The sequence below is a fragment of the Falco naumanni genome, chromosome W, assembly GCF_017639655.2.
Source record: "Falco naumanni isolate bFalNau1 chromosome W, bFalNau1.pat, whole genome shotgun sequence".
In the NCBI taxonomy this organism is placed as follows: domain Eukaryota; kingdom Metazoa; phylum Chordata; class Aves; order Falconiformes; family Falconidae; genus Falco; species Falco naumanni.
Window position 1 is genome coordinate 10,266,774 of NC_054079.1, and position 26,835 is coordinate 10,293,608.

A 26,835-nucleotide genomic window follows, 5' to 3' on the forward strand; every position below is an offset into this window, starting at 1 on the left:
TTTTTTTTTAGTCCCATTTACATTAGAATAAAGCTCCAGGGATGCTTACCTGAAACCAAGATACCCACCATATTACCTCACAAATATTCTTACCCAAGCCAAAAGAGTTACTGTTTGTTGAAGTTGGTGTTGAGGTATTATTGCTTGATATTGATGTGGTAGCAATACTGCCAGTGGTGTGTGTTTGTTGACCTGGATGATCTTGTAATCTATAAAAAGCAAGTTAAAAAAAATATACAAAGTTGAACAAGGTGTGGCAAGTTGACCCCAGCCAGTTAAAAGCCCACCCAGTTACAATGTCTTTTCCCCCCACCCCAGGCAGGATGGGAGAGAGAACTGGAAGGGCAAAGGTAAGAAAAACTCATGGGTTGAGATAAAGACAGTTTAATAGGTAAGGAAAAAACCAAACAACCAAACCAAACAAGTGACACAAAGGCAACTGCCTACCACCTCCCACCAGCAGACCAATGTCCAGTCAGTCTCCAAGTGACACCAGCTACTTTGGAAAAGTGTCATGTGTTGTCATCCGTCCCCGTATCATCCCCCCCCCCCCCCCCCCCCAGTTTTATTGATTAGCATGACATGATATGGTATGCACTATCTTTGGTCAGCTTGTTTCAATTGTCCCAGCTGTGTCCCCTTCCCAACCCTAGCCCTCTCGGGGGGGGGGGGGGGGGGGGGAATGGGCACAAAGCAAGAAAGAGAGGAGGAAGGCCTTGATACTGTGCGAGCACTGTTCATTCAACAATAGTTAAAACATCTGTGTGTTATCAACACTGTTAGGTGAAAAATCCAAAACACTGCACCATACATGCTGCTATGAAGAAAGTAAACCCCCCTACAAGCCAGACCCAGTGCACAAGGTATGGCATTTAATATAATGTAATAATGATATTTAATACAGGAACAGTATCATACTTCAGAATCTTAATTTACATTTTTATTATTTCTAAAAATAAATAAAAAATAAACTATTATCTCTAGATATCTTCCTGACCAAACTCAAACAGAAAGTATACAGAAAGTGGAAACAAGGACAGGTAAACTGGGAGGAATACAAAGACATTGTCCGAGTCTCTCTTTCTTATACAGAGTTAGGAAAGACAAAGCCCAAATGGAATTGAATTTGGCCAAGGATGTCAAAGATAATAAGAAGGGCTTCTATAAGTAAATAGGAGACAAAAAGACAACTCGGGGAAAATGTGGGACTGCTGCTTAATGAGACAGGGGACCTGGGTACACAGGAAACCAAAAAGGCTGAAATACTGAATGCCTTCTTTGCCTCAGTCTTTACTAGCAAGACTTTTTCAGGAATACTAGGCCCCTGAGACCAGGGGAAAAGTCTGGAGCAAGGAAGACATACCCTTTGTAGAAAAGGATCAGATCACGGAATACTTAAGCAAACTGTACATACATAAGTCCATAGGCCTGGATAGAATGCACCCAGGAGGGCTGAGGAAACCAGCAGATACCATCATGAGGCCACTCTTAATAATCTTTGATTCATCATAGTGACTGGAAGAAGTGTCCAAGGACTGGAGAAAAGCAAATGTCACTCCTATCTTCAAGAAGGGCAAGGAGGAAAACCCAGGGAACTACAGACCATCCAGCCTCACCTTCTTTCCTAGGAAGGCAATACAGCAGCTAATCCTGGAAACTATTTCCAGGTACAGGAAGGACATGAAAGCCATTGGGAAGGCAGCATGGATTCACCAAGGGGAAGTCATGCTTGACCAACTTGATAAACTTTTGTGATCAAATGACTTGCCCTGTAGATGAGGGGAGAACAGCGGATAATTTCTACCTGGACTTCAGGAAGGCCTTTGACACTGTCTCCCATAAGATCCTCCTAGAGAAGCTGATGAAGTAGGGACTGGAGCAAAATGAAAACTGGCTGAATGGCCAGATACAGAGGGGGATGACTAGTGGCACAAAGTCTAGTTGAAAGTCAGGAACTAGCAGAGTACCCCAGGGGTCAATACTGGGTCCAGTCCTGTTTAACTTCATTAATGATCTGGATCAGGGGTCCTCAAACTTTTTAAAGAGGGGGCCGGCGCGCGGATGAAGTAGCAGGAAGTCATCTGCAGCTGCTTGGTTTCCCCCCCCAACCCCCAGCGGGGGTGTGTGTGTGTGTGTGTGTCTGTAAATACCGGGGGCCGGATTGAGGACCCTGGGGGGGCCGTATCTGGATGATGGGGTAGAGTATACCCTCAGCAAGATTGCTGATGTCTCAGAACTGGGAGGAGTCTGGCCAGACAACCATGCTGCCATCCAGAGGGACCTCAATAGGCTGCAGAAATGGGATGACAGGAACCTCGTGCATTTCAACAAGAGGAAGTGGCGAAAAGTCCTACACCTGAGTAGGAATGATCCCATGCACCAATATATGATGGGTGCCACCCAATTGGAAAGCACCTTGGCAGAAAAGGCCCTGGGGGTCCCGGTGGACACCAAGTTGAACATGAGCTAGCAATGTGCCCTCACAGCAAAGGTGAATGGTATACTGGGCTGCATTAAGAAGAATGTTGCCAGCAGATCAAGGGAGGTGATCCTTCCCCTCTACTCAGCACTGTTGAGGCCACACCTGGAGTCCTGTGTCCAGTTCCAGGCTACCCAGTACATGCAAGACATGGACATACTGAAGAGAGTCAAATGAAGGGCCACAAAGATGATGAAAGGACTGGAGCATCTCTCATATGAGGAAAGACTGAGAATGCTGAAACTGGTTAGCCTGGAGAAGAGAAGGCTAAGGGCAGGGATATTATCAATGTATATAAATACCTGAAGGGAGGGCGCAAAGACGACGGAGCCAGGCTCTTGTCAGTGGTGCCCAGTGATAGGATCAGAGGTAACTGGCACACAGTGAAACACAGGAGGTTCTTGTCTGATCATAAGGAAAGATTTTTTTTTACCGTGAGGGTGACTGAGCACTGGAACAGGTTGCCCAGGGAGCTTGTGGAGTCTCCCTCCTTGGAGATATTCACAATCCATCTGGACATAGTCCTCGGTAACTGGCTCTAGGCGGCCCTGCTTGAGCAGGGGTGTTGGACCAGATGACCTCCAGAGGTCCCTTCCAACCTCAACCAACCTGCGATTCTCAGACATCTATAATCTCATCGCTTCTTCAGAACAATAGTTTCTAACATTAAGAAAACGGATGGGCATTGCTGTAACCATTACCACCTTTTCATCCTATTCCTGGAATGCCTGTCAATGAATTGTTTTTTCAGTCCTTATGTTGCTTTAGGGATCCTGATGTACTCCTACCCCCTCAAATATTACTAATTCCATGCTGGGGCTTAAAGAAGAGAAGGCTATCAAGATCTGTAATACAGGATTTATTCCATACCACACTTTTAGTAGGACACCCCACTGAAAATAAAGTTAAGTTAAAGTCTTATTTCATCACAAGACTAATTTCAGAATTTCAACGTTCTTTAAGACTGTAAGAGTATGGCAACAATTTAGTTACACAAAGTTAACGCCATCATAAACTAGCACAAGCACTAAAGGCTGCTTGCACAATTCATATGCTTGCCACACCTGTTTACTGCAGGGGCATAAGCATGGGTGCTACCATGCAGTGAAACAGATCAGGGACTGTTCAGATTATCTTCAGATTTATTCTGCACCTACTGTAACTAAGGAGCAGATTCAAGTGATTTAACAGTAATGGCTCATTTTAGAGGATAACATTAACTTTCAAAAGGCATACGTATGATATCCAGAGACACAATCTTACAGAATTTGGGTTGCTTCTCTTGTTCAATAGCAGGGGTATTTGTACTGCTTTTGAATACATTTTAGTCAAACCTAGGTTTGCCCAACAGAAAGCTAACACACTAGGAATTAAGAAGGTTTTTACTACTTAAGAGATAAGAGACAACTGCTCATCAGTCAGGTTACCTGTTTTGTGTTTTGATGACCAGGTGAACAGTAAGTCCATCGTGAATCCCATGCTGAATCAAAGTATCTTGATCTTTTAAAATTTTTCCAGCAAATATCAAAACAAGCTGATCAGTGTGGGACTTGAAACGCTTAGAGATTTCTTCCTTGAACTAAACAAAAGTTTAATATTATATAGTTATGTAATTGAATACTGAACTATTAGGTTTTTTATAATTTCAGGAAGAACTATTTTGCTCATATTTATTATATTAATCCACTTGCACAATATGTTTCACTTTATACAACCTAGAAACACTTCACTAAGTTATCTCAACTTTCTTTTTATCCAAAGGAAGATAGGAAATCAAGTAATTCTTTTTCTGTACAATTAAAATGTTTCATATCTAGATCACTAAGTATATAGCTGGCAATCAAAAAAAATTGGCATCTGCTTAAAGACTACACCTTAATTTCAGTCAGGCACATACCCATGATGCAATAAATATGTAGTAGTACACATGCCATTGAAACCATCCGTTGCTGACATACTGAGGATACAACAACACATGTTAATTCAGTCCACATTTGTGCAGGCACTGAAAGGAGCAGAATCCTTTCTTCTTGGACATATTACTGCTACCTTTCACATGTCAAAATGAACAATCCTTTCCATACAGTCAAAAATTATTTCTTAGGTGGCTCTGCTCTCTCATCCAACTCACAACAGCTACATGAAATGTCCTTCCAGCCCATGGCATTTCAGTTGACTGTGAAATCAAACCTTCATTAAAACAACTGAACCTGGAAAAGCAATTTTATTTCTTCCTTCCTTCTTAACCATTAACCAGCACATTACGCTTTGACTGAGATTCATTATTTTCTATAAAAGTACTCTCACAGAAGAAACAATTAGCTCACAAAATGTAAAAAGGCTAATATAAGAAAACTGAATCAATTTATTCAACATGACTAGTCAGTAGACTAAACGTTTCTGAAAGGATCTCAGGCAGTTGGGAATCCCTCCAGAAGTTCACAGTATTTAACATTTTTCAAGTAGTATGACCAACTTAATTTTTAAAAAAATCCTATTCCAAACATCTTCGTGAACTTTCATAGAGGAACCCCAATTATTTAATAGTAAGTAATTGCAAGATTATGAGTCAGTCACTATATTATACTCTGAAAGCAAGTTCCTAACCAAAAAGGTTTATAGTATAGAAAGAAATAACACAGATCAAAAAAAAAACACGAGCCTGAGACACAACAGAGGTAACAAATCTTTGTGCCTGGGTAAAGGTAATATTTGGTCAGTTAGAAGTCTGCTCATACAGAGTTGGTTCCAGTTCTCAGAGAAACATCTTTTAAGTCAACCTTTATACTAGTAACATTTAGACTTGCAACCATTTTAGGAAGCCATTTCTCACGGTTTAACCTCAGCCGGCAACCAAGTACCATGCAGCCACTCGCTCCCTCCCTCCCTCCCCCTCCACCCCCCTCAGAGGGATGGGGAGGAGAATCGGGGAAAAAAGGTAAAACTTGTGGGTTGAGATTATTTCAATTAGTAAATTGTTCTTAAGTAAATAATAATAATTGTAACAAAAAGAAGGGAGAAGGAGAGAGGCATAAAACCCAAAGGGAAAAGGAAAACCAAGTGATGCACAATACAACTGCTCACCACCCACTGACCAATGCCCAACCAGTCCCCGAGCAGCAATCCTCCTGCCCAGGCCAATCCCCCCCTCCCAGTTTATATATTCAGCATGATGTCTCATGGTACAGAATACCTCTTTGGCTAGTTCAGGTCAGCTGTTCTAGCTTGTATTCCCTCCCAATTTCTTGTACCCCTCTAGCCATCTTGCTGGCAAGGCCTGAGAAACTGAGAAGTCCTTGACTTAGTATAAACATTACCCAGCAACAACTAAAACCATCAGTGTGTTATCAACATTGTTCTCACACCAAACCCAAAACCAGCACTGCACCAGCTACTAAGAAGAAAATTAACTCCATCCCAGCTGAAACCAGAACACACATCTACAGCACACTTTTTGCTGAGGCAGAGGTTAGAGAATCATTTATGTATCTGTCCAAAAGAATTCTGAAAACCATTTTTAATACAAGTGTGGGGGTTTTTTTGTTTTAAATTGTCAGTATCTAATATGTTGCTTCTGAAAAAAGAAAATACCAAAAAAATAATACAATTCAGTCTTCAGCATCATCCAATCTCTGCCAATACTGGAAGAATATTAGCCCTATGCTGAAGTTTGACACAAATCACTAGTGGTTGTATTGCAAAATAAAGTTGGGGAGGATGGAAGAGAAGACTTTTTATCATCCTCTGTGGGCAAAGATTCCTCTTCATTATTCTTCATCTCTCAATGTTAACCTTCACTAAAATGCAAGATCATTCCCCTGTAGCAAATGGAGGGGGGGGGGGGGGACGACACCCCAAATCTTTATTTAAATTCAAACAGCGAAAGGACAAGAGTAATGACTACCAATTATATTCTTATTCCCCCAGGTCTTATCTGTGTAGTTTTTATAGGACTCCACCATTTTTACTGGTAACAAAGTTCAGGGAATGAGGTGCTCCAGTGCCATGGCAATGAAAATGAAAACGGCATAGACTCTGGAAACTGTTAGATGTGAGCAGTGAAGACAACTAGCTCAATTTTCTTTACCCTAAATGGAACTTTAAGTGTCAAACCTGTACGCATCATCTCAGTGTCCAAATTAAACTTAAGCAATTAACAGCAAATGAAGGGAAAGGAGACAACAATGCAAATTCATACACATTAAGGCAGTTGTGAGAAAAGAATCTTTGGAGTAGTTAAATCTTCAATTTGTACAACTGAACTAGATAGCACTACCAGTAAATTAGATATAATGCTTTATAATAGCTTGGCACTTAGGGAAACAAGAAGCAGGTCAATTTCAAAGTCTTGCCAGCTGGCTAGGAATGATGAACATTTCCATCTAATTCTCCTACTGCACTAACTCTTCCCTTTTTATTAACATGTAGATACTACAATACTTTTAGCCAATTTGTTTTACTGTTCAAAAATTCAAGCTTGACTTCATTGCAATAGTACTAGCCATTACAATATCACAAACATGTTCAATTTTATTGAAACATAAAAAAGGGCTTGAAATTCTAGAAAAGTAATGTTTCTCCATACCTAGCACTTAATGTTCACAGAAGCCAGTTAATTGTACTGCTCTAGTAACTGAATACAATAACAATAATGTAAAAAGTCACATCAATTTTAGACATAATAGTTTGGGGCATCAGTGGGAATAAAACACAGGGGCATTAAGACAGAAACACAAGATTATCATGTAGATGGACAGAGGCCTAGTTTCCCTATGAAAAAAACCACAATAACTGAAATTAATTAATTCAAGGTCATGGTCTCCTAAAAGCATAAAAACTTGTCAATTTCACATGAATTAGAGCAGATCTCAAACTAGTCTTGAAGGCCCTTGCCTGCATTACCATTTCACCTTCAGTTAACTTCTTTCTATTAAGAACTCGCCCCCCTCCCCATTTTTGGGTTTCTTTGCATGGTGTTGGTTTGTTGGAGTTTGGGTTTTTTGTTTTTAAGGACAGGAACAGTATAGGGTTTTTACCCTGAGAATGTTTTTAGCAGCACTCCACCACTTGTTTACACACTCAATGATCTCCATACCAAATATCCTCAAGTTCACATGATCTTAAAACCCAATACTCTTAACAGAACTCTGCTCTTTTGTTCCACAGTAACAGAACAGGCACCACAAGTCAAGTTAGAACTTATTACATCTGCTCAACTTGACCACCCCGAAGGTTTTTGACATGCATAGGTGATTCAGTCTGTCAATGCATAGTTGGGGGGGGGGGGGGGAGGAGGAACAAAGAGAAACCAACTTGCACTCGTAGCTGAGAATTCTAGTAAACATTTTGTCATGAACAAAGCCAATATCTTTGTATACACATGAAGTAGAACAGCTGACTAAAAAGGAGACACTTCTGTACAGTCACTTTGCAGAGCAGATCCATACTTTAAACATTAGAATAGTTCAGTTGGAAGTGACCTACAATGATCATCTAGTCCAACTGCCTGACCAAAAGTTAAAGCATGCTATTAAGGGTGTTGCCCAAATGCCTCTCAAACACCAACAGGCATGGGGCATCAATCACCTCTCTAGGAAGCCTGTTCCAGTGTTTGGCCACCTTCTTTGTAAATAAATGTTTCCTAATATCAAGTCTGAACCTCCCCTGATACAACTTTGAACCATTCCTACGTGTTCTGTCGCTGGATACCAGGGATCAGCATCTCCCACTCCACTTCCCCTCCTCAAGAAGCTGTAGAGAGCAATGAGGTTGCCCTTCAGCCTCCTTTTCTCTAAACCAGACAAACCCAGAGTCCTTAGCTTCTCCTCATAGGATATGCCTTCCATTTAGTTAATGTTAACTTGTTACCATCTGATAAGTTGGCACAGGAAGGTCCCATTAAAAAAAAAAAGTTATCCTAGGTAAAGTAGAAAATCTTAAAATCCAAACTGTCATCTTTTGACGTTACCGCCATATAACAATTCAAAATCTTAGTACTAACTCAAAGCATGCCAACAAAACCAGCAACTATACTAGCATTAATGCCCATTCACATGACACAGTGCTGTGAAAGAAAACAAAAGTAAGAGATACTTTCCAATTCCTCTCAACCTTGGTTTAATATAAAACACATTTTAAAAAAAAGTTATATTAACAGTCCTAAAGAGGCCTCAAGGAATTAAACATCCAACTCCAACTGAAAACCAATGTAAAACAGGCTCCTAAAACTGTGACTGCTTTGAAAAATATTATCTAGATGACAAAAAGAAAGCAACAAGATTGTTGACGCTTTCCAAACCAAACTGTTTTGAACACAGGACAGGGCTTTAGACACTGCCTATGGTTTACAACAAATGAAGCATAGCTAGAAAGCTCACCCAGATAATGCTTCTATAAAAGCCTTTTCAGTCTTTCATGACTTGTCAATTACTATCTTCCTGTGCTTAGAAGTTAGTCCTTGCCAATTATGCATGCTAATCACACAACCAAATTGTTTCCTCAAATCTCCATAATCAAAACAAATCTATATATATTAAAAAAAGTTATTTCAAAAAACAAATTCAAATTCTTGATGACTTTACAAAGCTAGTAGTCCAGAAGAAAACACTGAGGTAGTGTTTTCTAGTGAAAAGAGGACTTACGTTCTAGCCAGTTCTATTCCTTCCAGACAACCTTCAGCAAACCACTCCAGTCCTCTATACTTTGACTTCAGAAGAGGGATTAGCAACACTTCCTTTCCCTGTAAAAGAACCTCACAAACTACAGATAGAAACTGAGCAAATCTAATCTGGAACAATTAATTTAGATTGGAAAGGGATACAAAAAGGATTACGTATAGATAGCAATTCTTGCAGTACAGCTATGTTTTGATAACCTACTACCGTATTGGGTTTGCATGGCAAGGTTTTGGTAGCAGATGGAGTTACAGGGGTGGCTTCTGTGAGAAGATGCCAGAAGCTTCCCCTATGCCAAATAGAGCTAGTGCCAGCTGGCTCCAAGATGGACCTGCTGCTGGCCAAAGCTGAGCCAGTCAGTGACAGTGGTAACACTTCTGTGACAACATATTTAAGGAATAAAAACTGCTGCACAACAACAGCTGGGAGACAGGAGTGAGAATAAGTGAGAGCAACAACTCTGCAGACACCAAGGTCAGTGAAGAAGGGGGAGGAGGTGTTCCAGAACCTGGAGCAGATTCCCCTGCAGCCTGCGGTGAGGACCATGGTGAGGCAGGCTGTCCCCTGCAGCCCATGGAAGTTAACAGTGGAGCAGATATCCACCTGCAGCCTGTGGAGGACCCCACACCAGAGCGGGTGAATGCACCCGAAGGAGGCTGTGACACTGTGGAGAGCCCATGCTGGAACAAGCTCCTGGCAGGCCCTGTGGCCCTGCAAGGGAAGCCACACTGGAGCAGTCCATTCCTGAAGGACTGCACCCCGTGGGACAGACCCACACTGGAGCAGTTCATGAAGAACTGCAGCCCATGGGAAGGACCCATATTGGAAAAGCTCACAGAGAACTGTTTCCCATGGGTGGGACCCCATGCTGGAGCAGGGGAAGAGTGTAAGGAGGAAGGAACAGCAGAGGCAACTGTGATGAACTGACTGCAACCCCCATTCCCCTTTCCCCTGCACCGCTGGGGGGGGAGGAGACAGAGAATTCAGGAATGAAGTTGAGCTTGGGAAGAAGGGAAGGGTGGAGGGAAGATGTTTTAAGATTTAGTTTTATTTCTCATTTTATTACAAACAAATTGGAGTAGGATGTTAATTTCCCCAAATCAAGTCTGTTTTGCCTGTAATGATAACTGCTGAGTGGTCTTCCCTGTCCTTATCTCAACCCATGAACCTTTTGTTATATTTTCTTTCATGTGCAGTTAAGTAGGGGAGATGGAGTGGCTTGGTGGGCACCTCACAGCCAGCCAGGGTCAACCCACTACAACAATCCTTACACTGAAACATCAAAGTGAAACTCACTCTGCATAAAAGTACCTGCAAAAAAGAGACTTTAGAGTATTATTTAAATAAAAGTATTCATATTTTATTATACCTGCCAATCAGAAAACATTTGCCAAGTACCTCTGTTAGATAGCTGATATTTTCAAGATGCATCTAAGTCAACTGTCAGGGAAGTCAACATACTTTCTTCTGAAGGTTTCTATGCTATCAAACAGCAAATTACCATTGTTCTAAATAACTTTTCATAGAGTTTCCAAACTCTGAGAAAAAGAAAATTACTTAAGTGTTGAATAGTTAATCAAACAGGGTTTCTTTATTTCAAAGAAGTGTGAATAATCAGAGCATATTACAAGGCTGACTCCATAAACAGTCACACAAATGTATCTATGATGTGCTTCAGTGCACTGAGACATAAGATAGAGAAAAAACCAATGCTTTAACTTTGGTATTAAACAATTCATGCACTTATGTTCCTTTAGTGCCAACAGAAAGCTAGATTGTAATACTGAAAAAGTAGTACAGATTGGACTATATTAATTCCAACCTCTTTTGATCATACTGTTTAATAATCCCTGGACTACAGGGAAGACAGAACTGGTTATGTTAAAAGAACTGAAATTAAGCTGCCCTTATGAAATAGAGCATTATAAGAAATATTAAAAGCATACAGAAGTTAGGAAAGATGTTCCACTATCAAATCACCCAATGCTCTCCTTAACATATATACATATATGCCAAAAACTGCCAACTTGTGATTGTGAAAACCAGGCACAAACCTGAAACACTGGGTTTATGGATTTAAGGTTTCAAGAATAATATTTATTCAAATTTTAAACAAAGAACTCCAACCAGATGTCCACTTGTCAACCAACAGAATCCCAACACAATCCAGTGTGTTATCGATTTGTTAACAAGTTAAGATTGATTGACTTTGATTAATTGATTTTATAAAATCATTTAATAAAATTAAAATATAGAAGGATTAGAAAAATTTTTAAATGAAACTTATAGCTGCACAGTAAAAGCTGCTATGAGATCTTCTGTACGTCTTGTACCAAGGCTAGAAGAAGGGGCTGGAACCATTGTTAAAACTTAGGTAATAACTTTAGGGTTTGAAAGGTTCCTTTGTACTTAACCAGTCTTCTGTATGCAGAGGTGTATTGAAATGTCAGAATATGAGATTAATGGGAACTGGGGAGAGTCGCCTGGAACAGCTTGTAGGTGCCTGCCAAGAAACCGTGAACTTTAGTAAAAGGTAATTCCGGCAGGGGGAGATCGCGACCACCGACTCATATACCACCTACCCAAATCGTACCCCAGACCCATTTCTAGACCTTTCTAAGCTCTACTGCGCAGAATCGGATATAGGAGGAGAGTATGTAAATGCTTTACGGGAAATGTTATGATTATGCATGAATAATTAATGAATATGTATGAATAAGTTCTATATATGGTGTTTGATTTTGAGACCTGGTGTGCGTTGATCGCGAGAGGACTCGCTCACGCACCCGGCCGTCAATAAAGAAGTGTCTGCTTATCTACATCACATTGGTGTCGATAAGTTCTTCATTCCGAGATTTTGGTAACAGTTTTGGCGACCCAGATGGGACCTCGCTGAAGGAGACCGGAGGAGTCGGGGACCTGATCGGTTCCAGCCGGCACCAAGGATTTCTCGGGGTTTCCCATCGATCCCCAATCCATAAGGCTCTTCGCAACGTTCCCTGGATTTTTTGGGTAAGACACTTCTTTTTTTAATTGTAGTAAGTGGGTGGGAGTCCCACTAAAGTAAGTGAGTAAGTGCACTAGAGGAAGTGGGTAGGAGTCCCACTATAATAATTGTATGGTAAGGAGTGGGATGGAGTCCCACCAGTGGGTTGGAGTCCCACTGAGTAAGTCTGCCTGTCAGACGCGGTGAAAGCTGCGCAGGGTTGGACTAAAAGGATCCTTGTGGAAGTGGAAGCCTAGGCGTCTGCCCGTAAGATATAAGCGAAAGCTATTGCAGGGTTGGACAAAAGTGGAAACAAGAGAAACTATATGCTATAGTGTTCTCTAAGGTAGTGCCTCTAACAGGAAGTTAGAAGTTGGTTTTGTTTTTTCTGTTGTTTTGTGAGTTTGTGTATTAAGAAGAAAATTAAGAGGTATAATATTGTGTTATATGTTTGTTTAAAGTAGCTGTGGGAAAGTGTGAGTGTGGCTGTAAGGGTGAGACGTATAATTGAGCACGAAAGCGAGTGTGGAGTGTGGATCCGCGGATCGGAGTGACAGAGTTGAATAATCGTGTATTGTACTGTGAGTAATTACACCATGGCAACTAAGTTAACTCGGTTGTTTAAAAGTAAAAGCATGGGTAATCTTGTGTTAAATGATAAAATCCCAAAAAATTCTCCATTGGGATGTTTGTTGGCACATTGGGGGGATTTATATGACGATTTGCCAAAGAGCCAGATGATTGAGTATTGTAATAATTGGTGGCCACTATATATATTGGAAAAATCAGGAAAAGTGGCCCACGAATGGGACACTGAATTATAACACTATTCTGCAGTTAATGTTGCACTGTAAAAGGGAAGGGAAATGGAGTGAAATGCCATATGTGGATTTGTTCTTTTACTTGAGACAAAGAAAAGACTGGCAGGAGGAATGTAAGTTAACTATTGGAGATAATTTTGTAATGGCTATAACAGCTGATAATAAGAAAGTGAAAAAGTGTTGTTCAACTTGTGAGATCGGGAAAGGTTGTTTGAAGAAAAGGATTGTTATTGAGAGTGACAATGGACCAGAGTTAGATATATCCCCTCCTAGGAGAGAAAGGAATCAGGGTCGAGAATTAAGGGTACAAGAACCAGCGATTGAACCGGATAGCAGTGGAACAGGAGATGTGGGAGAGAGATTATCGGAGATTGTAATTCATACTCCTGTTTCACGGAGAACTCGGCAACAGACACAGACAATAGCTCCCCTGCGACAGGGAGTTGGTAGTGATGGACCAGTCTATGTGAAAGTACCTTTTACAGCTACGGATTTGATGACTTGGAAACAGGCAGCAGGAAACTATAGAGAAGATCCTGAAAAAGTGGGCAAGGTGGTAGATACTATAATTAGAACACAGAATCCAGACTGGAGTGATTTACAGGTGATTTTGGATAATTTGTTAGATGATACAGAGAAACAAATGGTATTAAAAGCTGGGAAAACACAGGCAGAGTTGGATGTGATGAGTGGAATAACAGGTGGAACAATAGAACTGAATTTTCCATCTGGGGATCCGCAGTGGGATCCAAATAATGTGACACATAGAGTAAGACTGAAACGGTATCAAAAATGGGTTTTATATGAGATTAGACATGCCATGCCTAAATCTCTAAATTGGTCTAAATTATATGAAGTAAGACAAGATAAAAATGAATCTCCCTCAGCATTTTTGGAAAGATTAAAGGAAGCTGCCAGAAAATATACTGATTTGAGAGTGGAAACAGAGGCAGCACAGATACAATTGGCTTTGATTTTTATGGGACAATCGGCACCAGCTATAAGGAAAAATCTCCAGAAACTGGAAGGAGAGAATTCAAGGAGTTTAAATGCAATGTTGGAAGTGGCATGGAGGGTATATAATAACAGAGAAAAGGAAGAAAGAAGATCAAGGAGAATAGATTTATTGGCAGTAATGGCAGGAACAGCAGATAGAGGAAGGGGCAGAGGAAGAGGACGAGGATTTAATGGACGAGGAGGGTATATGAATTGTGGTGATCGGAAATTTAATACCCTCTTAGGAATAAATCAGTGTGCCTTGTGTAGAGAGGAAGGACATTGGAAAAAGGACTGCCCCAGAAACAGGAGTGCTTCTCACGACCTTGCCAAAGTAATGGTTTTAGATGACTGAAGGGGACCGGAGGGGAGCCCAGCTGAACCTCTGGTTAAAATTAAGCTGGGAGATAAAGAAGTTAAATTTTTAGTAGATACGGGAGCGACATTTTCAGTATTAAATACTTGTAAAGGAAAAATTGGAACAAAAACAGCCAATATAAAAGGAGCAACAGGGAAAGAAGAAAACAGGCCATTCCTACAATCCATAGATTTGAAATTTGGAAATAAAATAATTACACATGAATTTTTGTATGTACCAGAATATCCGGTACCCTTGTTAGGAAGAGATTTGTTATCCAAATTAAATGCACAAATTGTTTTTGACGAAGGAGAACTCTTTTTGAAAATACCCGAGTCAAAAACGGGAGAAGTCTTGATGATACAAGAAAAGGTAAAGGAACAAGAAATTCCACCGGAGGTGGATTTGGCAGTGATACCTACTGTATGGGAAACAAATATTCCTGGTAAATTGAAACTAGCAGAACCGGTTAAAATAGATTTGAAGGAAGGCGCAGGAACAGTGAGAATTAAACAATATCCAATCAAACCGGAAGTGAGACAGGAATTGAAGAAACTGATTGATAAATTTTTGGAGTACAAAATTTTGGAAGAATGTGAATCTGAGTATAATACTCCCATTTTACCAGTCAGAAAACCTTTGGGCGAATATAGACTGGTACAAGACTTGAGAGCAGTAAATCAAATAGTTAAGGATATTTATCCTGTAGTAGCAAACCCTTATACACTGTTAACAGCATTAAGGGACACTTATCAATGGTTTACAGTGCTTGATCTAAAAGATGCTTTCTTTTGTATACCTTTGGAAAAGGGAAGCAGAAAACTGTTTGCTTTTGAATGGGAAAATCCTCAAACTGGGCGAAAGATGCAGCTGACATGGACTAGATTACCCCAAGGATTTTAAAGCAGTCCAACTATTTTTGGAAATCAATTAGCAAAGGAACTTGAAATCTGGAAACAGGATAAATCAAGACCTGGGCATTTACTTTTACAATATGTAGATGATATATTGATTGCTACAGAAGAAAGATTTACTTGTATACAGGTGACCATTGACCTCTTGAATTTCCTGGGACTAAATGGGTACAAGGTATCCAGGAAGAAAGCCCAACTAGCCTGCCAGACTGTGATATATCTCGGCTTTGAGATTTCAAAAGGACAACGACAATTAGGAAGAAATCGCAAAGAAGCTATTTGTGGTATACCTGAGCCGAGAAATATTCATGAACTCAGAGCATTTTTGGGAATGACTGGGTGGTGTCACCTTGGATCATGAACTATGGGCTAATAGCTAAACCGCTGTACGAGGCCCAAAAGAACTCTCCCTTTGTATGGGGCCCACAATAGCAAAAGGCTTTTGTAGAGTTGAAACGTGCCTTAATGTCTGCACCTGCCTTGGGACTGCCGGATCTAACCAAAGATTTCCAGCTGTTTGTACATGAAAGACAACACCTTGCACTGGGCGTGTTAACCCAGAGGATAGGAAGCTGGAAACGACCAGTCGGATATTTCTCTAAACAACTGGACACAGTGAGTAAAGGGTGGCCAAACTGCCTTCGAGCAGTGGCCGCAACAGTGATGCTCATACAAGAAGCTCGGAAATTGACTTTGGGAAGAACAATAACAGTCTATGTTCCACACATGGTGATAACTGTCCTAGAACAGAAGGGGGGACATTGGCTGTCCCCCAGCCGGATGATGAAGTACCAGGTGGTATTGACCGAACAGGATGATGTGATTCTAAAGACAACTAACCTGGTAAATCCTGCAGTGTTTTTAAGTTCCATACAGGAAGAAGGACAACTGGAACATGACTGCTTGGCTACCATCAAGTATGTTTATTCCAGTCGTGAGGATCTGAAGGATGTACCATTGGAGCGACCAGACTGGGAATTGTATACTGATGGAAGCAGCTTTACGGAACAAGGAGTCCGATACGCCGGATATGCGGTAACAACAGAGACTACAGTTATAGAAGCAGGAGCATTGGCGAGTACCACATCAGCCCAAAAGGCAGAACTCATCGCTTTAATTTGAGCCTTAGAACTAAGCAAAGACAAGAGAGTAAATATCTGGACTGATTCAAAATATGCCTTTGGGGTAGTGCATGTCCATGGGGCTTTGTGGAAAGAGAGGGGGTTATTGTCCTCTCAAGGATCAAACATTAAACATCAAACAGAAATTTTACGATTATTACAAGCAGTTCAAAAGCCAGATCAAGTAGCAATCATGCACTGTAAGGCACACCAGATAGGGAATACAAAAATAATAGCTGGGAATAATTTAGCTGATAGAACAGCAAAGAGGGTAGCAAAGAAACAAGCATCGCAAATGGCAATAATTCCTTCTAAAACAGTAACCCTTCCTAGGGAAAAACCGAGATATTCAGAAGATGACAAATTGGGTCAGTTATTAAATGCTAAGAAAAACTTAGCGGGATGGTGGGTAACTCCTAACAGACAAGCAGTAATTCCACCTCTTTTGATGAGAGAGATAATTCAAATGAGACACCAAGAATGTCACTGGGGGGCAGAAGCTTTAGTAACATCTTTACGAAAGCAAGTAATATCAGTTAAAATGTTAGGAATAGCTAAAATAGTAACTGCAAAATGTGAGGTATGTTTGAAAAATAATCCAACAATTAAGAAAAAGGTTCAAATGGGTAGGCTGAAGTCTGGTACAGAACCTGGAGATTATTGGCAAGTAGATTTTTCAGAGTTGCCTAGATACAATGGGTACCGGTACATCTTGGTAGGGGTTGATACCTTTACAGGATGGCCAGAAGCCCTTCCCTATCGCACTACACAAGCAAAAGAGGTTGTAAAGTGGTTATTACAAGAAATAATTCCAAGATTTGGAGTTCCTATTGGAATTTCCTCTGACAGAGGTCCACACTTTGTGGCTGAAGTAGTACAAAGTGTTAGCAAAGCATTGGGTATTAATTGGGATTTATATTCATCTTGGAGGCCACAATCTAGTGGGAAAGTGGAAAGGATGAATCAAACTTTGAAACGACAAATAAGTAAAATTTGTCAAGAAACCAGTTTAAAGTGGCCTCAGGCACTTCCATTGGCATTATTATGAATCAGGGTACAGCCAAAGAGTGGAGCCTCAGTCAGTCCTTATGAATTATTATATGGAAAACCATATGAGTCTCTAGAACCAAATCCGAACATACATGTGAAAGGAAAGCAGGATGTATATAACTATTTGCTTTCTCTAGGAAAAACTTTGACTGCAATTTAGAGTGCAGTAATTTGGAATAGACCTTTATCCCTGGAAAATTCAGTGCATGATTTCCAACTAGGAGACTATGTCTATGTGAAGACTTGGACCTCCGAACCTTTGCAGGAGCACTGGAGAGGACCTTTCCAGATACTGTTAACCACTTTTACAGCTATCAAAATTGCAGAATTGGATGCTTGGATACATTATACTCGAGTGAAGAAAGCACCATGAAGAAAGCACCTACTCCGTGGAAGATTGTTAATCGTCACCCAGAGACTTTAAAATTGACTTTGAAACATGTCTAATTTTTCATATCAGGTTATGATTGGTTTTTGGATTTTCTTTTGGTCGGTAGTGTTGGTGGGATCATGGGCTGGCTTGATGGACAGGAACAAAAGACAAATAGAAACAGAACAAGTGATTGACATTCCCAAACAAATGGCAGAGGAAAATTTGATGGCAGGATTGACTAAAGAATTTGCCAATTTACAAAACGTCACGCAGATCACTGCTTGTTTGCCAATACCGAGGGCAGTAGGTGGATCTATTCCATGGGGAATTTTAACTATGAATTTGACTAATCTGGAACATAAAAATGAAACCACCTATTGTGAACAAAAGCCAGTGACTCAATGGTATGAACAAGTGAAAGTCATTAGAAAACAGTGGAAAACTCCAGGTATTCTGGTGGATTGTGAAAAATTGTTAAATTATGTTTTTACTAAAATAGGGAGATTTAAGACTGTGGGATGGTGTTCTTATGATGAACAACTTAAAACCAATGTGAGCAGAAGTATCATGAAATGGAAGTGTAACGAAACTGGCCAAGGTACCCAATTAGTAGAACAGTGGGACTCTATATGGTCTATGTCCATATTTTCCCATTTTCAGTATATGGCAAGAACTTCTTGGTGTTTTACCTGGGATGGAAAGGTTTTTTTCAGTATTATCCTGGGTTGATGATAGGTCAACTACATCGGGAGAGAAGGAAAATAAAGTAGTGCCATGGTGGAAATGTGAAAAAGTGTATGATTGCAGTAATGCAGACTTAGTAATCCAAAGAATTCCTCCGTTGGCCGCTGCTTTGAAATATGGTTGTTTCTGTCGAGGTCTTAAGAATACTCTCAATTTAACCAGCACTTTTACAGTTAGAAGAGGAACTTTGTTTAGTTGTAGAAAATCTACTATTCGAAGTCCAGGACATTTAGTTTGGGCATTAAGTGATGGAACCTGGACCACACATTTACCATTAGATGGTAAGGTGAAACAAATTACTTTAGGCATGCCAACATTGTGTCCAATTTGGAAGAAATCACCATTTAAAGGATCTCTAGAGAATTTAGAATTGAAACGAATAAAGAGATCTGGGATAAATGATGATATTTGGAATGAACCATCTACAGGAGTGAAAATTGGCTGGGCACTGGAATCACTTTTAAATCCTATAGCTTCATATAGAAACAGAGCATGGCTCTATCAGTTAACTGGTCAAGTGGAAAAATTAGCAAACGTTACCAAAAAAGGGTTTAAGGAATTGAATATACAATTACAGGCGACCTCCAGAATGACTTTACAAATAGAATGGCACTAGATATGCTCCTGCTTAAAGAACATGGAGTGTGTGGATATCTCAAGGATAAATTGGACCACTGTTGTATCCACATTCCAAATGTCACTCAGGATGTGGAACATGATCTAGACCTATTAGGAAGAATTGAAAGAGAAACTGAAACAATTCAAAAGGATATGTCAGAAGATTGGCTTGGGAAAAATATTTAACAAACTGGGATGGAATTTGAGCTCTTGGATACAGTCCATAATCAAAACTTTGTTTCTGTTACTAATTGTCTTTTTGATGAGCATGCTAGTATATGCATGTCTGAAGAAACAGTTTACCAACAGAATTGCAGTAAATCGTATGATTATGAGAGAAGTACCAACTATTTCACCAAGACATGATCCATTACCAAAATATGTTGAAACAAAAGATATATGAATAATGTGAAAGTATTGAAATAATGATTTTCAACACTTTCAAAGGGGAGAAATGTTATCGATTTGTTAATAAGTTAAGATTGATTGACTTTGATTAATTGATTTTATAAAATCATTTAATAAAATTAAAATATAGAAGGATTAGAAAAATTTTTAAATGAAACTTATAGCTGCACAGTAAAAGCTGCTATGAGATCTTCTGTACATCCTGTACCAAGGCTAGAAGAAGGGGCTGGAACCATTGTTAAAACTTAGGTAATAACTTTAGGGTTGAAAGGTTCCTTTGTATTTAACAAGTCTTCTGTATGTAGAAGGTGTATTGAGATGTCAGAATATGAGATTAATGGAAATTGGGAAGAGTCGCCTGGAACAGCTTGTAGGTGCCTGCCAAGAAACCGTGAACTTTAGTAAAAGGTAATTCCGGCAGGGGGAGATCGCGACCACCGACTCATATACCACCTACCCAAATCGTACCCCAGACCCATTTCTAGACCTTTCTAAGCTCTACTGCACAGAATCGGATATGGGAGGAGAGTATGTTAATGATTTACGGGAAATATTATGATTATGCATGAATATTGTATGAATATGTATGAATAAGTTCTATATGAGGTGTCTGATTTTGAGACCTGATGTGCGTTGATCGTGAGAGGACTCGTTCACGCACCCGGCCATTAATAAAGAAGTGTCTGCTTATCTACATCACATTGGTGTCGATAAGTTCTTCATTCCGAGATTTCGGTAACAAGTAGGTGAGTTTGTTTATAATTCTGTAGTACAGAAAGCACAACTTTCAGGTTTATTATCAGCATGTATATTTTTAAACTAATTATCTATTACTACTGAAAACTATATTCTTCACTGACCAAAGGTTGACCTTAAATAAAAATAGAGAAAAAAATAAACTGTTTTCTATGGTTATATGAACTAAACTTAATTTCCTTAACTTTTCCAAACAGACATTACCCTGAAATTTTCAGATAATCATAGAATTGACAATAATTCTCTGCAAGAACTGCAGGCTTTTAAAATTAACAGCACATATTTGCCATATCCAGTTAGCCTAATAATTAAAAATATAAAGCAATCTGTTTTTCTCTAAGAGTTACAGTGTTCACAAAATACATAATTTGATATCTTAAAGTCTGCATACATGCTGGTGGATAGTAACTGTGAATCAATTACAATAACATCTTGAACTCTGTTAATGTTGCTATGTTGGCATTCCAAGAATGCCTACAGGTTAAACAGACTAAATTAAGAAAGTAAAATTGCTTTTAATGGAACCTGTTCCAACATCTCATCACTCAAAGAATTCAAGTCATTCACTAAAGAGACAGTAATGCATGAGTAGTCTGTAACATGACTGTTCACTCTCTCTGTGTATACAAGTCTTACCAAAAGGCACTGTTAACTCAAGCCCACAGAACCCACAAAATAAAGGAAAACAAACAAAAAAAACCCAGACAGAGCTAATTGATCTAAAGTCTCCGGTGTATTGGGATTTCAAATCAGCAGACTTGTAGGTATTCATCTTTACCTACCACGAATAGAAAGAAGTCTTTGTACACCAGTGTATGAGCCTGCAAGTTCAGTATCATACAAAATCAAGAAAGCAAATATTTGATCCTTGTCCTAATACTGAGCCAAGCTGTGCTCAGCATAATCAAATAAGTTCCATGGAAAATAAAGACAGATGGTTGACACAGTCAACTCACCTCCCAGAGCAGTTTGGTTCTTGAGGGTTATTTTCCATTCTAACCTACATACTGCCTGTTCTTAGAGGCACAACATAGGATCAGCAATAACAAACCCTATGTTACTGAACTCTTCTAACACAGAAAAATCTTCCTCAGCTTTGGATTGTTGCAAACCTGACTTACATCAATGTAGCAACATTAAATACACTTTGCATAGCCCTAAATTTAGCTCAAATAAACAAAAATTTAGATAAAAGTCTTAGGGTTTTGGTTTGGTTGTATTCTGAAGTGACTGTAAACAAAACCAAGTCCTAATATTAGCTACAGGAACACACAGCAAAATAAAAGCTATTCCTCCCCTCCTAGGACTTCAGGCCTCCCCTCCCTTTAATAGGGTGGACGTTGTCCACTTGCCTATACCAACAGAACCACCCACTTGCTGATCTCATATGCATTTGAACAGATGCTCTTTTTTTTATTTATTTGAGGCTAACCTATTTTCAGGGCTGGCTCTAGAAATATCACATCTATTGTTATTATGTTACATAATGCTTATTATTAACAACTAATTTTGACAGTTTAAGAAAAACAGCCAATACTAGTCACACTACAGTCTGGCATATTTTTTTCTGCTAGCTGTAACTTTGTCCAGGAATCAAAGCAAATGGCAGACCCAAGGGGGGGGGGGGGGGGGGGCGCAGCAGCAGCCCTACTTCACAGGAAGATTCAACTGCAAATCTAATCTGTTAACATCAGCTCAAAGGGATACCAAGACAATATTTAAAGTTTAAAATATCTATAGATGAAGACAACATTTTAAAGCAGTGTGTTCTATTAATCACTTAAATTGTTATGGTTGTTTTCAGTAAAAATTTATGGGTTTATTAGCTTGTATAACTTTCAGTTTTTAAGACAACCATCTACTAGAAAAATCTGATATTCCCATCAGGACTCATATTTGAAATCACGTTGTTAAAAGTTAGATATATTATAAATTCACATCTTAAATGAGTTTTCTTATAATTACTGAAGTCCCCAATATTATTGCAATCAAACTGCTTTTCAGGACAAATGTGATCCTTAAATTAGAGCCAGCATGTTTTTTAAAAAACAAAACGCAAATACAAATAATTTTACGACTAGGTGGCGCAAGAGTCTGTTAAATGTATAGAGCAAGCACCCTGGCTAGATCACTCAGAGCTTTTTAACTCACGTTTTGCATTTCCCCTCTGAAAACATGAGTCAGAAGACACATCAGCAACTAATGATTTAAAGGTCCATTTCTATACATCAGTTGTACTCTTAAACATGTAACCTTTTTTTGGTGAGGTTTGCAGTTACCAACTGCACAAAAAAATAACATGATAACAAGTTGCATACATTGAATTTCAGAGAAATTTTATAGAAAATGAAGTAAGCTCTGAATCTCCCTCAGGGAACTTCACCTTTTCAAGTATTTTAGCATAACAATATCTACATCCTTCACAAGTAGGAGAGACTGGCTTTATAGATATCTACCTTATGCTTTGACCACACCTTTCCCATGATTTGTAGCCTCCTAATCTAAACAAATTAAGTCCTGGAAAATACTCACGTGGAAGGCCTCCAAAAAACCTGAAGTGCTGCAGGAAATCGTGTCAATGATTCAGTAGGTGCTACTGTTTCTCTTGAACCAAAGACAATGAGATACTAACTTTCATAAAGTCTTAGAACAAAGACCCTAACAATTCAGTTATCAAACACTAGTACACTGAAGCACAGCAGAAGCTGTACTTTGTTTGTAGTGGAAACTTTATACAGTCTAAAGACGTGGCTTTTCTAAAATTAAGAGATCTTTGCCATAGCCTACTTGCTGTTTCTAAAGCCAATTTTAGATTAAAATAATTATTGGCACTATAGCACTGCCACGTAGGTGATTGCATATGCTTTCTACAGTTGTACTAGCTAGCCAGCAAGCCTCCTACTGTCAGACTGAGTCAGCTCGGCAGGGCAATTCAGAATTACGAAACGAGCTACGTCCACCTCCCAGGCCGGCTCTCAGCATCCTAACTGGGAGGAGCCGCGGAGGAGACGATGCAGGTTTCTTCAACGCTCCCAATAGCCTCAGTTAGCAGCAGCCCCCCACAAAGCCAAGGCAGCCCTAATACTCGCCCACTCGCCCAACAGCGCCGAGAACAGCTCAGATAAGCGGAAACTACTTTGTCATCACGAAGGGCCCTTACCCTCCAGCGTGGGAGACGGAAACCACAGGCCAGGACTCTTCCCCTGGCTGCACTCACACCCCCCCCCCCCCCCCCCCCCCCCCAACCCCTCACCCCCAACCCCTCACCTGCTGGATGCTGCTAGTCTCAGGCACAGCGAACTCTTCCTTCTCCTTGGGAGTCTTCACCGTGATTTTGATGATCCGCGGCTCAGCAACAGCGAAGCCCTGAGCGGAAGACTCAGAGGAGCTGTGAGCCCCCGCGGAACTCTCCGCACTCTCCGACATGGCGGGTGGAGCCTGACTCCAAACGAGTCCTCCACGTCACAGCCTCACTCCCAAAGAGGCGGACAAAAACAACCCAGCTCACCCGCGGCACGCACTGATGACGTCCTGGACCGGGGAAGTTACTAGAAAGGGGGAAGCTGTCTCCCTGGGCGTGGGTTCGTTTTCGGCGCGCTTGCGCGCTACGAGTGGTAGTTTGAAGATTTAAAATCTTAGAAAGCGACAGTGACAAATAGTTCCTTAAACTGTCATACGGAAGTTTTAAGTTTCTTTTCGGATATAGTCGGGTGACTTCAGTACTCTGAAGTTACAATACACTAAAAGTTTTATGAGTTTTACAATATTAAACTGTTGATGTCCTATATATAATGATGTTATTACCTGCATATAATATAATGCACAATTATATTGTATGAAGTAACAAAGCTGTACCATGACCTGTATGACTTTCATGTTAAAAAGGGAGGAAGAAAAATTATATACAGCTTCTGAGCCTATGTAAAGAGAGATTGTAAAATTGCCTTTTGCTTCTAGGTTACTTGCTTAGCATCAGCTTAAGGGTAAGGTAAAACTTTAATATCTCAAATAACCTTTTACTATAAAAATAGAATCACAATGGAAGCATTTCATAGCTGGGAATCAGATTTTCCTCAACCTTGGACCAAAAAAACCACACACACACCATACCACCTCCCTTAATCCATAATTAAATTTAGTATCACCATATTAGGCCCTTTCCCAAAACATTAGTGATTTTCCTATCCATCAGATAGGAAATTCCAGAATCCTATCCCTGTTTTAATATCAAATACATGGATGGCTTCAAAATCTAGAGTCAAATGTCTTTTCTTCCTTATCCTTAAGTTATCCTGGAATTACCTTTTCCTACTGTAGTCTGATTCATCAAGTGATTTGTTGGCTTGGTCTACTATTGGGATAATTTCTCAGAAACTATTTAAATTAGTTCAGTAATTTTTTACTAAACCAATTAAAAATGTGTTAAAAGCATTTAAAACTGGAATAGTGAAAAATGGCTGTTTTGCTGATTGACTGGATACCAAGCAAAAAAGAATTCCAAATCAAATATAAGAATAAATGCAGTTTATTATATTACACTATAATAAAGGAAAAATAGCATGCAATATGTACAGGTCTAGCCATAATATATGGCTTCACTCCAAATCAATATTGTCCGCCTTGTAAATGTAAAGGTAACCCTTTTAAAATATCAATTCCAATAATATATTCAGGGATTGGGACAAATGTAACTGGATAGGTTCTTTTTCACAAATTTCCTATTTTCATTTCAATTTTAGTTTGAACAGCTTCAATTTGTTTCCCTCCTAATCCAGTAATAACAACTTTTTGACCTTTAAATTGCTTTGGATTTCCATAAATTAGAGAGGCCTCTGCTCCAGTATCTACAAGGGCTCTAACTTGTTGGGGGATTGATTTTTCCAATAAATTTGCAACTCCACATGTGGGCGACTGTCTTTTTTAACCCACCCTTGTATCGAAGCTTGGCCCTCCTTTCAATCCATCTTTAACTCTTTTAATTGTCGACGGAGGGTTTTAGCGCCATGCCAGGGATACAGATCATCAAACTGCCCCCAATCCTCCCTGTCCCTTGGAATGTTTGACCCTCCAGTGGGGGGCCCTCCAGCTGGGGAGTGGGGCATCCTGTCGAGGTTCAAGAGGCGGTGCAGAAGGCTGAGCTGCATCCTCTGGTGACTCTACAAACCTTTGCTGGCTATAACTATTTAGTTTCTTATTTGGTCTGTCTGATCCTCTCTGTTTATATAACCTCCACATCTCATTCGTAGGAATTCCATCAATCTTATCTCGAGTCACCCCATCCTTTAACAAGGCAGCAAACATTCCTCTCCGTGAAATCCTATTATTTCCATCTTTATTTTCATTTCTGTCACCACGCCCTGCATTTTGCTCTGGACCCCATTCTCCTAAATCTCCCAGTTGTACCTTCTCAATTACTTCTACTATGGGGCTTCCAGTCTCATTTATTAAAAGAGTAATAATGACATTCTTATATGCAGGTGGAGCAGTTTTGATTATTTTATTTCTAATAGGTGCAGTTAACCCAGTCTGTATCATCATGTCAGCATCTCCTATAAAAATAGCAGTTTTCATTCCTTCCTCTTTAAGACAGTATATGCAATCTCATAATGTGTACCAGGGGCAATCTCCTCCTGGAAAATCCCCCTTCATGGGGTATTTGCAGTTGCAACCCACAGCTGCCAAGGTTAACAAATTAGTGTCTCCCTGAAAATGATTTTGAAAAACATCTTGCACAAAAGAATCAGAACTCAACATTACAAACTTCTTGCTATCCACAGCATCCAATGCAATTCCAGATGCTCCTAAGTCATACATCTGCACCATCCAAGTGAGCAAAGATTCCCCTGGTTTCTGCTGGAATTGTTCAATCACATCATTAATTTCATGCTGGGTATAATCCTCAATTACATCACGTCTCACTTGCTGTCTGTCCAGCCCTGGTTCTGATTTTCTCTTAACTATAGATTTTATCTCTACATCCTCAGAAACAAATTCTCCCCCTACACTTGCACCTGAATCAGTTGAGTCCCATATATCACCATCCCACTTGTCAAGATCCAATTGTGTTCCTGCTTCAGCAATAACTGTGCACACCTTTTTCATATACACCCTACCCTCTGCTTACAATACTTATACTGAGCAACCCTAACAGCTGCCTTCTCCACCACAGTCTGATAAGTATCCAACTTATATGTCAACAAATGATTCCGGCACTGTAACAGGACCACCTTACTTTGCAAATCACATATTTGTTTCTCTAAGTCCACTTTCTCTACACAAATCTGCTCTTGCTGCTGACACCTTTTCCTATAAGCAGTTAATAAAATCCATCCACGCTGTCCTAATGTGGCCACTTCCCCCCCTTTTTCCACAGGTATCTTTTGCATACATCTTAGCACATCAAGGGGTTCTGCTTCTCTCAGACATGAATCCCAACTTTCACACAGTCCAGCACAATGAGACCACTCAGTGGCCAAAGTATGAAAAGGCAATTGCTCCCACCTGGGAATATCAATCGTTGCACTAGCAACAAAGTAG

General features: G+C 39.9%; 1 protein-coding gene across 3 annotated transcripts in view; it reads right to left on the minus strand.

Annotated features, from left to right (window-relative positions):
• The window catches only part of LOC121080341 (ubiquilin-1-like), a 38,122-nt gene extending 14,292 nt beyond the window's left edge, over nt 1-23,830 (minus strand). The window contains exons 1-3 of one of the 3 annotated variants that reach the window (XM_040578281.1): nt 23,566-23,830; nt 3,907-4,058; nt 94-209 (exon numbers count right to left, since the gene is read on the minus strand). In XM_040578281.1, the coding sequence (XP_040434215.1) occupies nt 94-209; nt 3,907-4,058; nt 23,566-23,724 (427 nt within the window). In that variant the 5' untranslated portion in view covers nt 23,725-23,830. Of the gene's footprint in view, nt 1-93; nt 210-2,781; nt 2,885-3,906; nt 4,059-23,565 lie in introns of those variants that run through there. The other 2 variants (XM_040578282.1, XM_040578284.1) reach the window with 2 other exon arrangements.
• Nucleotides 23,831-26,835: the final 3,005 nt, after the last annotated feature.